The 13,305-nt window shown below is 40.9% G+C and overlaps 1 protein-coding gene across 3 annotated transcripts in view; it reads right to left on the reverse strand.

Annotated features, from left to right (window-relative positions):
- lrp2a (low density lipoprotein receptor-related protein 2a) overlaps nucleotides 1-13,305 on the reverse strand; it is a 346,919-nt gene that overhangs the window by 103,977 nt on the left and 229,637 nt on the right. For all 3 annotated transcript variants that reach the window (XM_072579538.1, XM_072579537.1, XM_072579536.1), the window contains 4 exons: nucleotides 12,884-13,107; nucleotides 10,655-10,829; nucleotides 2,719-2,915; nucleotides 1,470-1,715 (listed from right to left, as the gene is read on the reverse strand). In XM_072579538.1, the coding sequence (XP_072435639.1) occupies nucleotides 1,470-1,715; nucleotides 2,719-2,915; nucleotides 10,655-10,829; nucleotides 12,884-13,107 (842 nt within the window). The remainder of the gene's footprint in view (nucleotides 1-1,469; nucleotides 1,716-2,718; nucleotides 2,916-10,654; nucleotides 10,830-12,883; nucleotides 13,108-13,305) is intronic.

The following is a 13,305-nucleotide window of genomic DNA, read 5'->3' on the forward strand; positions in this document are numbered from 1 at the left end:
GGCCTTGAAATACACATCAGATGGGCCGTGCCATTAAGCTGCTCATTGTTAAAACCGGACAAATGTGGTTACTTTAGAACACATACTCTACATTTCTCTGTAATGAATGCCAACATAGATTTTTAATTGAGTAAGATGCACAGGCTATATTGTTATTATTCCTGCAGGGTAAATGGATGTTTATTGCCCATCCCTGAATTGCCCTTGAGCAAGATGGCAGTGAATATTCTTTCTGATCCACTGCAGTGTATTTAGTGCATGTCGACCCACAATGCTGAAGGGAGAGACTTCGAGGCTGTTGAGTCAGTGACAATGAAGGAACAGCAATATATTTCCAAGCCAGAAAACACATTTTAAATTTATGATATAATGGACATACACATGTTGACAGATATATTGGGCTGAGCTTTTGGGCCCAAGTGAGGACAAAATTGTTTCCCAAGGAACCAGTGTCAGCTACATGCCAATTTCTGCCATTGCCAGGTAGGTTTGAGGTGAGCAAAGCTACCTGCCTCATGAGACAGTTAGCTGGTTAGGCTGATGAAGACCTTTTTTAATTGAAATTAAAGTTGGCTGACTCTATCTCCAGTTTCCCAGCATGCCAGGAGAAGCTGTACAACTGCCTGGAGATAACTACCAGACACTCAGTACCCAGTGGCAGACTATGGGAGACAGCGCTTCTACAGCCCAACTCATCTGCCTGGTGCAGCACACCATCATCTATCCAACACCCCTTGCCCACCCCACCACCACTACCACTACTAGCACCACCATGCACCTGCCCTCTAACATTGACTGCCGAGCTGCTGCATCGGTTTCATAAATTTAGGATTGAAGAAAGGCTGGTAACAGGATGTCTCCATGTTGAATTATCCTCTCTGTTAGTGATCACCCACGGCGGGCTGCGATTCTTCTAAAACTGAAAGCCTTTTAATTCAGCTATTACAAGGGGGCATAGCTTTAAATTAAGGGGGGGGTAGATATAGGACTGATGTTAGGGGTAGGTTCTTCACTCAGCGAGTTGTAAGTTCATGGAATGCCCTACCAGTAGCAGTGGTGGACTCTCCCTCTTTATGGATATTTAAGCGGGCATTGGATAGGTATATGGAGGATAGTGGGTTAGTGTAGGTTAGGTGGGCTTTGATCGGCGCAACATCGAGGGCCGAAGGGCCTGTACTGCGCTGTATTCTTCTATGTAATTCACCTTTCACTTGGAGACCTTGTGTGCCACCTTTAATTGAACAGGGAGCCTGCTTTTATGCCAATGAAAGGTCTGTCTCCATGAAAACCTCAATAAATGGTCTTTCCTCCTGCTTGGGGTGGATGCAGCAGCTGTAACCTACTCTCAGGAGAAAAATCCAGCCTAGTAATCTTTATAATATAACATTGTTGCTAGCAGTTATAGTACTCTCAATAAACTGCATACAGCCCTATTCATTTCAGGTACATTTTCCTTCATATATACTCACGGCATTCGTCAAAGGGCTCATCGGAGTAATCTCCACAGTCATTATCTACATCACATTTCCAGGATTGTGGAATGCAGTGACCATTGTTACATTTAAACTGGCCTGGATGACAAGTTCGGGAAGCACAGTGAGCAGGGTCTTCATCGGAATTATCTATGCAGTCATTCTCCCCATCACATTGCCAGGCTTCAGGAATGCAGCGTTTATTGACACACTGCCACTGGTAGTTCTCACATTGATGATTGACTAGAAAAAAAATTACAGATTGGATTCACTGACAGTTTTTTGTCAACTCATTAACATTTTAACGCTAGTGGGATAACCCAGCTCAGTTGTCTGAATAGTTGGTTTTTAATACAGTACTGCATCACCTACAGCATGGATTCAATTCTTATACCAGCTGAGGTCACCATAAAGGCTCACCTCCTCAACCTTGGTCCTTGTCAGAGATGTAGTGACTCTCAAGTTAAACTTACCACCGGTCATCTCTCTCTGATGAGTAAGCAGCCCTATGGTCCTCTGTGTCTATGGCAACTTTACATACAGTGGGAATTAGAAAACGGGGGCTGGAGTACACAGTGATCCCACCAACAAGCCAAAACATCAAGTTCTGAAAATTTTAACTTCACTTTCTCACTTCCATATCTAGGTTATGACCAGAAGGTGTCAGTCAAAATTGGAAGGTGGTCAGGCTCTTAGTGAAGCTCCTAGAAACCTAGGAACCAAGGAAACAGTTCAGAGAAGGCTTACCAGACTCATACCTGGAATGTGTGTGTTGCCTTATATGGAAAGGCTGGACAGGCTAGGTTTGAATTGGAGTTTAGAGTTTAGAAGAATAAAAAGTGACTTGACTGAAATGTAAAAGATCCTAAATGTATAAGACTGGTCTTGGCAAGGTAGATGTTTCTTCTTGCAGGAGAATGTAAAACTAGGGATCACCATTTAAGAATAAAAGTTTGCCCATTTAAGTTAGAGACGGGGAGAATGTTTTTCTTACAGCGGATCTCAAATCTTTGGAATTCTTGTTGTCCAAAGACAGTGGAAGCCAAGTCTTTGAATATTTTAAAGGCAGAGGTAGATAGATATTTGATAATGATGCAGATGAAGAGATCATTGGGATAGTTGGGAATGTGGAGTAATCAGATCATGCACAATATTATTGAAAGACACAGGCAGCCCAAGGGACAAGAGGCCTACCGCTACTCCTCCATTTTGCCTTTATGTTGAATCAACAATAAGATATGCTTACTACAAAGTACAATGTCTTCATCAGATCCATCTGCACAATCCTGATAACCATTACATAAGGAGTTGGAAGTAGTGCAGTTTCCATCATTGCACTGAAACTGTCCAATTCTACAATAATGGGTTGGGCAGGTTGTAGGTTCATCTGATCCATCCCGGCAATCTTTCTGTCCATCACATTTCCACCAGATAGGAATACACCTATGACAGACAAAACAATGAAGTTTGCCTTTGTATATATGCAAATATGTTCAAAACAAATGATGTAATGAAAACTACTACTAAAGTCTCAATACTTGCAATAAAGCTTCATGAATAAAAATGTTGAAGAATGAATAATGGAAGAGAACAGAATTTATAAATTCCTACTTCTGGTGCAGAGCATTTGTAGCTATGCACAAAAACAAAATAAATGAACAGAAAGTTCAGCACAGCTTACTGAATTAACTCTAGAGGCTGGTGTCCAATCACCAAGTCACCCTTTATTCATACATGAACAGTCCTTGACTTAGTACTGCCTCACTCTGACTCAGCTATCAGAGTGTTACTATCTCTGTGATTCACCTTTTTATCTGTCAGCTAGGGCTCCCTGATTGGACCAGATTAACAGCTCCAATCAGTGAACACATATTCTATGAGGTCCAGCATTGAGAGAAAAACTGAGATAACTGGCTGAAGTTACCAGGGCGGTATGGTGACTCAGTGGTTAGCACTGCTGCCTCACAGCACCAGGGACACAAATTTGATTCCACCCTGGAGTAACACTCTGTGTGGAGTCTACGCATTCTCCCAGTGTCTGCGTGGATTTCCTCCAGATGCTCCAGTTTCCTCCCACAGTCCAAAGATGTGCAGGTTAGGTAGATTGGCCATGCCAAATTGCCCATAGCGTCTAGGGATGTGTAAATTAGGTGGATTAGCCATGGGAAATGCAGGATTACAGGGATAAGGTAGGGGTCTGGGTGGAATGCTCTTCAGAGGGTCAGTGCTGACTCAATGAGCCAAATCACCTATTCGCACACTGCCGGATTCTATTCTATGGTGAAAATAAGTTTCACCTCACATTATAATCAATGGGATTAAAGCAAAGTAACAGTACAATACAGCCACTCGAAAAACTTTCTTTAAAATGATCCAAGTGAGGTTATTAGTTATTGGGAACAAAATATGTCATCTTCAGTAAAGCAAATGTACATCAAGTCAGAAGTACATGAATGTCATACTACGCAATGGACTAAGAGATCAGTCGAGTAATTCTGAATATAAATTAAAAGTGATTTTGATTGTTTAACCCATAACTTAGATTTAAAAGCCTGGCTACCCAACTCCTTGAGCCCCCCATATCTTCCATTCCAAACTTTGGTATTTCCATGCCATTTCAGAGTGGATACATTCTGCACCAAATTAATGAACCCCACAAAACCAATTTCACATTTTAAGAAATTGATTTATAAAACTTTCTTATGTTACAAAGCTGTCTCATTTTTTTTAAAAGCTGTTCCTTTTCTGTGTCCTCGTTTTCTTTCCAAAGGGATCATAAAACCCTCCCAGATCCGAGATAACTAGTTTAGTACAGAGATGAGAAAGGATTTTGAGAGGCCTTTTGTTTATTTGTAAAGAGATGAGATTTCAGGCCAAAGTGGTCATGTTTTAGAAATGACTTGTATAATGAAAGGGGAGTGGTCAGCTCTCTAGCTGAGCAGTTCAGTCCAGAACTAGTTAGGAGTTCAGTTGTGTGTAAACAGGCTGCAAAACTCTCTCTCTCTCCTTTTGCCCTTCTAACTTCAACCTGTAAGCATTTGTTCCATTTTTACTGTTTTTAAGGGAGTTTGCTTATTGGGACTGTTATGTATATTCGGAACAACATAATTAAGTCTACTTGAACTAGCCTGAGTTAAGTGGGGGTTCTTTATTCTGTTCTTTGTGTTTCATTGTGTAATTTTGTGAATACACTTTTGTCTGTTTTAAAACCTGGTAGTCAATCTAGCTAACTTACTCTGGGTAATTTTTACTGTATACTTACCAAAACAAATTGCAAAGTTATTGTCTGGGCTGTCTGCTTAAGAATGTTTTGAGTGGTCTGGCCGAGTCCATAACACTTAAAACAGTCACACTTGCTACAGCCCTATAAAAGTGACCTTTAAAAAAATCAACAGAAGGAAATGCAAGTGCTTCACACCTCTTTTATTTGTATAAATAAACACTAGAGCAATTGAGGAATAAATCCAAGAGAAACTTTCAGGCAATGATTACCCTTGAATACATCTATTTCAACACAGTGATGGACAGCTGCTGTCACAGAATGAATAATGAAACTTGTCTGAAAGCCTAGTCACCCATTACTCTGTTGGAATAGCTGTGACACCGGTAGATTGACAGTTTTTGTTACCATGGGATTCACTGGCTCCATACAGGGTGTCAATGAGGTGATTGGGCATGAAAACACCATAGGTTAGCATACAATATTTGCAGGACTTTGGAGGAGGGTGTGGGCAACTAGACATAGCTCTGTTGGGACTTAGGAGAGCCATATCAGATTGGTGGAGAGGAATAGGGCAGAATACTACACAAGGTGAAGACCAATTGAACTTATCTTTCAAAATGGTTCTGTCATCAAGACTATGGTTCACAACATTTCCGAGGGGCTGTGAATCATGACCACTTCAAAAAGCTGGCCTGACTCCACAAAATTTCAGAGCTGTCTCTCCCGGTTATGGAACTGGCCAGGTCGGGAGTTCTTTTTGTATCAGCCTAAATTGGGAATGCAGATTGGGGTCAAGAATCCCAGAATCAAATCTCAGCCACCAGTTTTAAAAGATCAACAAAATCTCCAGAACACCCTGGGGAATCGAAGATGGAGGATGGGAAAATTTTCTGGCTGTAATAGCTGCTCCTTTTTTGAGGTATTTTAGGTCCTCAAATTCCAGGAACAGCAATTACTGTTTTATATGCTGTTGCATTGTTTTGGAACTTTGGAAATAAAAAGTCAAAACGACAGCAGTTTTAAAAGGGAGAAGAACAGACAAAGGAAGCACATGGTGAGGTCAGTGCAGGAGAGAGAGAGAGAATGAAACTGACACTGCCTTTACTGTTTGAATTCGCTGGACATGGGAGTACATCTAGGAATATTAACAAACAGTGAAATTCACAACTGATCTTGGAGGTACTGTTGGACGAAGTTCACAGCACAGAATCAGATAAGTTAATCGTTGTTTTAAGTGCAGCCTACAAAACGTCTGCGGTAGTGAGCAGTGTGGCTTCTTTCTCGATTATATGTTATTGGAGCTGAAAATGTGTTGCTGGAAAAGCGCAGCAGATCAGGCAGCATCCAAGGAACAGGAGAATCGATGTTTCAGGAATGAACCTGAAGGAGGGCTCATGCCCAAAACGTTGATTCTCCTGCTCCTTGGATGCTGCCTGACCTGTTGCGCTTTGCCAGCAACACATTTTCAGCATCTGCAGTCCTCACTTTCTCCTATATGTTTTTGAAGATATGTCTCTTGATTAAACTTAAAATATAAGCCATAAATATTAATTTAACCAGGGACAGTGTTTGTAGAGGAATAAGATAATGTTATTTTCTGGGTTGTAGATTGTGAAAGAGCAAAAGTGGCCTTTGGTAGAGTAATATGTACTTCTTGTCAGACGTGGGAGTTTAAAGAAAGTTTAAGGTTTACTGCGGATAATATATTCCATAATTGCTTTTGGTTGCGAATCTTATCAGATCGAATGGATCGGTTGGAGAGACAGTTAGAAGCAATGAGGAATGTGCAACAGCAACAGTATGTGATGGATGGCAGTTATAGGAATGGGGGAAAGTCACAGATACTATCACATAGATGGGTTAACTCCAGGAAAGGTAAGAGAGGTAGGCAGCTAGTGCAGGAGGTTTTTGTGGATATAGCCATTTCAAACAGGTATGCTGTTTTGGAAAATATAGGGGGTGATGTATTCTCAGGGGAATGTTACCCGAACAGCCACGTTTCTGGTATTGAGACTGGCTCTAATGCAATGAGGAGTACGTCGGGTTCCAAGAGATCAATTGTGTTAGGGAATTCTTTAGTCTGAGGTACAAACAGACGTTTCTGTGGCCAACAGCAAAAAAGCAGAATGATGTCAGGATCAAGGATGTCTCAGAGAGTGTACAGAATGTTCTCACAGGGGAGAGGGGCCAGGAAGAGGTAATTGTCCACATTGGAACCAACGACATAGTAAGGGAAAAGGTTGAGACTCTGAAAGAAGATTACAGAGAGTTAGGCAGGAATTTAAAAAGGAGGTCCTCGAGAGATCACCTTATTGGGACTGTATTATAAACCCCCTAATAGTCAGAGGGAAATTGAGAACCAAACTTGAAAGGAGATCTCAGCTATCTGTAAGAATAATAGGGTGGTTGGGGTAGGGGACTTCAACTTTCCAAACATAGACTGGGACTGCGATAGTGTTAAGGGTTTAGATGGAGAGGAATTTGTTAAGTGTGTACAAGAATATTTTCTGATTCAGTATCTGGATGTACCTACTAGAGAAGGTGCAAAACTTGACCGACACTTGGGAAATAAGGCAGGGCAGGTGACTGAGGTGTCAGTGGGGGAGTACTTTGGGACCAGCGACCACAATTCTTTTAGATTTAAAATAGTGATGGAAAAGGACAGACCAGATCTAAAAGGTGAAGTTCTAAATTGGAGAAAGGCCAATTTTGACGGTATTAGGCAAGAACTTTCGAAAGCTGATTGGAGGCAGTTGTTTGCAGGTAAAGGGATGGCTGGAAAATGAGAAGCCTTCAGAAATGAGATAACGAGAATCCAGAGAAAGTATATATCTGTCAGGGTGAAAGGGAAGGCTGGTAAGTATAGGGAATGCTGGATGACTAAAGAAATTGAGGGTTTAGTTAAGAAAAAGAAGGAAGCATATGTAAGTATAGACAGGATTGATGGAGTGAATCCTTAGAAGAGTTTAAAGGAAGTAGGAATATACTTAAGAGGGAAATCAGGATGACAAAAAGGGGACATGAGATAACTTTGGCAAATAGAATTAAGGAGAATCCAAAGGGTCTTTACAAATACATTAAGGACAAAAGGGTAACTAGGGAGAGAATAGGGCCCCTTAAAGATCAGCAAGGCGGCCTTTGTGTGGAGCCACAGAAGATCGGGGAGATACTAAACAAGTTTTTCACATCAGTATTTACTGTGGAAAAGGATATGGAAGATATAGACTTTGGGAAATAGATGATGACATTTTGCAAAATGTCCATAAAACAGAGGAGGAAGTGCTGGATGTCTTGAAACACAAAGGTGCATAAATCCCCCGGACATAATCAGGTGTACCCTAGAACTCTATGGGAAGCTAGAGAAGTGATTGCTGGGACTCTTGCTGAGATATTGGTATCATCGATAGTCACAGGTGAGGTGTCGGAAGACTGGAGGTTGGCTAATGGTGTGCCACTGTTTTAGAAGGGTGGTAAGGACAAGCCAGGGAACTATAGACTAGTGAGCCTGACCTCGGTGGTGGGCAAGTTATTGAAGAGAATCCTAAGGGACAGGATGTACATGTATTTGGAAAGGCAAGGACTGATTAGGGATAGTCAACATGGCTTTGTGCATGTCTCACAAACTTGATTGAGTTTTTTGAAGAAGTAACAAAGAAAATTGATGAGGGCAGAGCAGTAGATGTGATCTATATGGACTTCAGTAAGGCGTTTGACAAGGTTCTCCATGGGAGAACACAAAGTCTGCCTTGCTGATCTTTGAGGGGCCCTATTCTCTCCCTCGTTACCCTTTTGTCCTTAATATATTTGTAAAAACCCTTTGGATTCTCCTTAATTCTATTTGCCAAAGTTATCTCATGTCCCCATTTTGCCCTCCTGATTTAACCTTCCATAGCAAGGTTAAATCTCATGGAATACAGAGAGGACTATCCATTTGGATATAGAACTGACTCAAAGGTAGAAGACAGAAGGTGGTGGTGGAGGGTTGTTTTTCAGACTGGAGGCCTGTGACCAGTGGAGTGCCACAAGGATCGGTACTGGGTCTTCTACTTTTTGTCATTTACATAAATGATTTGGATGCGAGCATAAGAGGTACAGTTAGTAAGTTTGCAGATGACACCAAAATTGGAGGTGTAGTGGACAGCGAAGATGGTTACCTCAGATTACAACAGGATCTTGATCAGATGGGCCAATGGGCTGAGAAGTGACAGATGGAGTTTAATTCAGATAAATGCGAGGTGCTGCATTTTGGGAAAGCTAATCTTAGCAGGACTTCTACACTTAATTGTAAGGTCCTAGGGAGTGTTGCTGAACAAAGAGACCTTGGAGTGCAGGTCCATAGCTCCTTGAAAGTGGAGTCACACGTCGGTAGGATAGTGAAGAAGGCGTTTGGTATGCTTTCCTTTATTGGTCAGAGTATTGAGTACAGGCATTGGGAGGACACGTTGCAGATGTACAGGACATTGGTTAGGCCACTGTTGGAATATTGCAGGCATTTCTAGTCTCCCTCCTATCGGCAAAGATGTTGTGAAACTTGAAAGGGTTCAGAAAAGATTTACAAGGATGTTGCCAGGGTTGGAGGATTTGAGCTATAGGGAGAGGCTGAACAGGCTGGGGCTGTTTTCCCTGGAGCGTCGGAGGCTGAGGGGTGACCTTATAGAGGTTTACAAAATCATGAGGGGCATGGATAGGATAAATAGACGAAGTCTTTTCCCTGGGGTCAGGGATTCCAGAACTAGAGGGCATAGGTTTAGGGTGAGAGGGGAAAGATATAAAAAAGACCTAAGGGGCAACTTTTTCACACAGAGGGTGGAAACAAGGTACATCGACCCAGCAAGTCCACACCGACCCTCTGAAGAGTATCCCATTCCTCTATCACTCTACATTTAGCCCTGACTAATGCACCTAACCTACATTTCCTTGAACACTATGGGCAAGTCAGCATTGTCAACTCACCTAACATGAACATCTTTGGACTGTGGGAGGAAACCAGAGCACCTGGAGCAAACCAACACAGACAGTCGCTCGAGTCTTGAATCGAATCTGGGTCCCTGGTGCTGCGAGGCAGCAATGCTAACCACTGAGCCACAGTGTCACTGTTACTTTAGTATGCAGCCTTTTACCACACTTCTATGATTCTAAATTAGAGATACAATTGGTTTTCAGTGAAGATGGAACAAAGATAAAATGAAAAACTCTGATCGGATCAACAGCAGAAGATTGAAATGACAGAAAATACATTCTTCCTGTGCCAAAGGGAATTGGGCAAGGAAAGAAACAAAAAATGTTCCTGGATCAGGTATGCTACTGGCTGAAAGAGACAAAGTAATTGAAACAAATAGAAGAAAGGAAAAAGGATAGGTTTGTTTAATTCAATGTAAATTCAATCTTTTAAAACACTTGATTTCCTCACAAAGAATTTCAGATCCTATTTTTCAAGGGCTAACTTGATCTTCAAATGACAGCAGTGAATATCAACCTGAGATCCAAGTAAGAGACCAATATCAGAAAAGGCATGTCTTCAGAACCTTCCCAAATCTGCTGACTTGGGATAGCACAGTGGCTCACCAGTTAGCACTCATAGTGCCCTGGACCCGGGTTCAATGCCACCCTTGGGTGACTGTCTGTATGGAGTTGGCACATTCTCCCGGTGTCTATGCACCTCTCCTCCAGTTTCTTCCCATATTCCAAAAATGTGCAGGTAGGGGGAATTGGCCATGGGATATGCAGGATAAAGGAATAGGGTAGTGGAATGGGTCCATTATATTTGAACTATTCAGCTTTTCTTTCTTGAAACAACTGTAACAGCATTTACCCTTTTATTAAAATCCAGTCATAATTAAATAAAACTGAAAAAAATGGTGAAATTCTGAAACACAAGCAGAAAACACCAGAAATATAAATAACACTAGATCGGAGTTGAAAATGCAAAGAAATAATAATGCAGCATTAATTATTGTACCTTTCATTGTCAAGACATCTATACTGTGTACTTGTGCACATGGGGATACATTGAGTGACGCTGCCAGACTGCTTAATGAAGTTATCTGGACATTCACACGTGTGACCTTGACCACCTTCTGCTATCAGACACAGGTGGGAGCAGCCACCATTATCTTTATCACATGGATTGCTTGCTAGAAAGAGGAGAGGTATAAAAGTAACTGTTAGCAAAGAAATTTCTTTCAATGCGCATACAAGGAAGCAACTAATAAACAGTAATTGGAAAGGTGGTACATAGTTGCATAATAAAGTAACTAAACATGAACAGCTTTCACTCTCAGCTTTGAGAACAATCAAAATGCAGCTTTTAAAAGAATAAATAAACATTCATTCTTGCAGAGAATCTGATGAAACTGAGCCAAAGAAAGAAGGCCACCTAGGAAGACGAAGCCGGGAAGAATAAAAAGACCAAAGAATGAAGACTATGACATAGACTATACAACTGGGGCCGATGAACTGAATTAAGATGATTTGAAAAGTCAATACTCACCTATCACTACAGGCCAACAGAGGAAAGATTACAAGAGGGAGTTTGACAATGATCATCAGCAATACAAGTATCTACAGGCTGAAATTGATGTTATTAACAAGCAATTTTCCCTATCGGACAGGGAGATTGATGAGACTGACGAGAAGGCGCAGTACTGGGTTGTTGCTGCCGAGTATATTAGACTAAAAGAAGTGAAGAATTCTACTTATTGTTGGGCAAAGAAGAATCAAAATGCTGACCCTAATTCAAAAGCAGCTCATTATCTGAGACATCTGATGGACATGACTATCACAATTTCATTTATTTTCTTTTTATTACTATCATTCCTTAATACGTTATACTTTCCGTGGATTGGCATTTTGCTTCACTGTTCATTAAGAAGAAGGGAATGGGCATAAAGCATGTGGCTCATCCTATTGGGGAAATTTATTAGCACAGATTAATCATAGTAAATGGACAAAAAACACAGCCAGAGGTTAACAGACTATTAAATATTAAAGAAATCAGTTAAATCAGTCATGATCGTTAATGTCTCATGAACTTGATTGAGTTTTTTGAAGAAGTAACGAACAGGATTGATGAGGGCAGAGTGGTGGACGAGGTCTTTATGGACTTTAGTAAGGTGTTCGTCAAGATTTCCCATGAGAGATTGGTTAGTAACGTTAGACCTCATGGAATACAAGAACTAGCTATTTGGATACAGAATTAGTTCATAGCTAGAAAAAAAAAGGGTGGTGGTGGAGGGTTGCTTTTCAGACTGGAGGCCTGTGACAAGTGGCGTGCCACAAGGATCGGTGCCTGGTTCACTACCTTTTGTCACTTACATAAATGATTTAGATGTGAACACAGTAGGTATAGTTAGTAAGTTTGCAGACGACACCAAAATTGGAGGTATAGTGGACAGCGAAGAAGGTTACCTCAGAATACAATCAATCTTAATCAGATGGGCCAATGGGCTGAGGAGTGGCAGATAGAGTTTAATTTATAAATGCAATTAATAAATGCAAGGTGCTGCATTTTGGAAAAACAAATCAGAGCAGGACGTATACACTTAATAGTAAGATTCAAGGAAGTGTTGTTGAACAGAGACCTTGGAGTGCAGTTCATAGCTCCTTGAAAGTAGAGTCACAGATGGATAGGATAGTTAAGAAGGCATCTGGTATGCTTTCCTTTATCGGTCAGAGCATGTTGCAGCTGTACAGGACATTGGCTAGGCCACTGTTGGAATATTGCATGCAATTCTTGTCTCCTTCTTCTTGGAAGAATGTTGTGAAATTTGAAAGGGTTCAGTCAAGGTTTACAAGGATGTTGCCAGGACTGGAAGATTTAAGCTATAGGGAGAGGTTGACTAAGCTGGGGCTGTTTTCCCTGGAGCAACAGAGTAAAATGTGGGAAGTAAAAAGACAGTACAACTCACATTTTCATTGCTATTCATCAAGTAATTTCAGTTCAGAATTCTATACTACTGTGCATGCACAGCCCTAACATATGTAACCAAAATATAAAAATTGAGAACAATATTATAAGACAAGTTGAATAAGTCGTACCAATAAAACATGCATCTTAACTGGTTGAATGTTTAGAAGTAATTAATTAAGCAATTATTATTCATTCAAAAATGTGACTTGTAATGCAACGTGGAGAATACTTGAGCTACAAAATGCTCCAATTTACATCAGTTTAAAATTACTTACTTACCAATTGGCTGTCTGTATGGGTGATATACATGGATGTCAAAGGGCCGATGGGTGGTATTCACCAACAACACTCTGCCTTCTCCAGTGTATTTATTTGCTTTCTCAACTGATTTTGTGTTCCAATCAGTCCAATATATCGTATCTTCAAATAGGCTAATGGCAAATGGGTGGCTTAGGGTTCCATCAAATACTGTGTGCCGATGGTTCCCATCCAGGTTGGAAAATCTATAAAAATCAAACCATCAGAAGGTCACACAATCAACCAGTAAAATGATTCCAAGCACTGAGCTTTCACTGATAATTTTAAAGACTTTTTATATTAAACTAGTCATCACAATTGGTTTAAAAGATTAAAGAAGTGACAAATGTGGAAAAGTGTGTGGCTTAGATAACTGCAACCTTATAGTAGGAAATGGCAGCTGT

Source organism: Chiloscyllium punctatum, chromosome 10 (assembly GCF_047496795.1).
Source record: "Chiloscyllium punctatum isolate Juve2018m chromosome 10, sChiPun1.3, whole genome shotgun sequence".
Classification (NCBI taxonomy): Eukaryota; Metazoa; Chordata; class Chondrichthyes; order Orectolobiformes; family Hemiscylliidae; genus Chiloscyllium; species Chiloscyllium punctatum.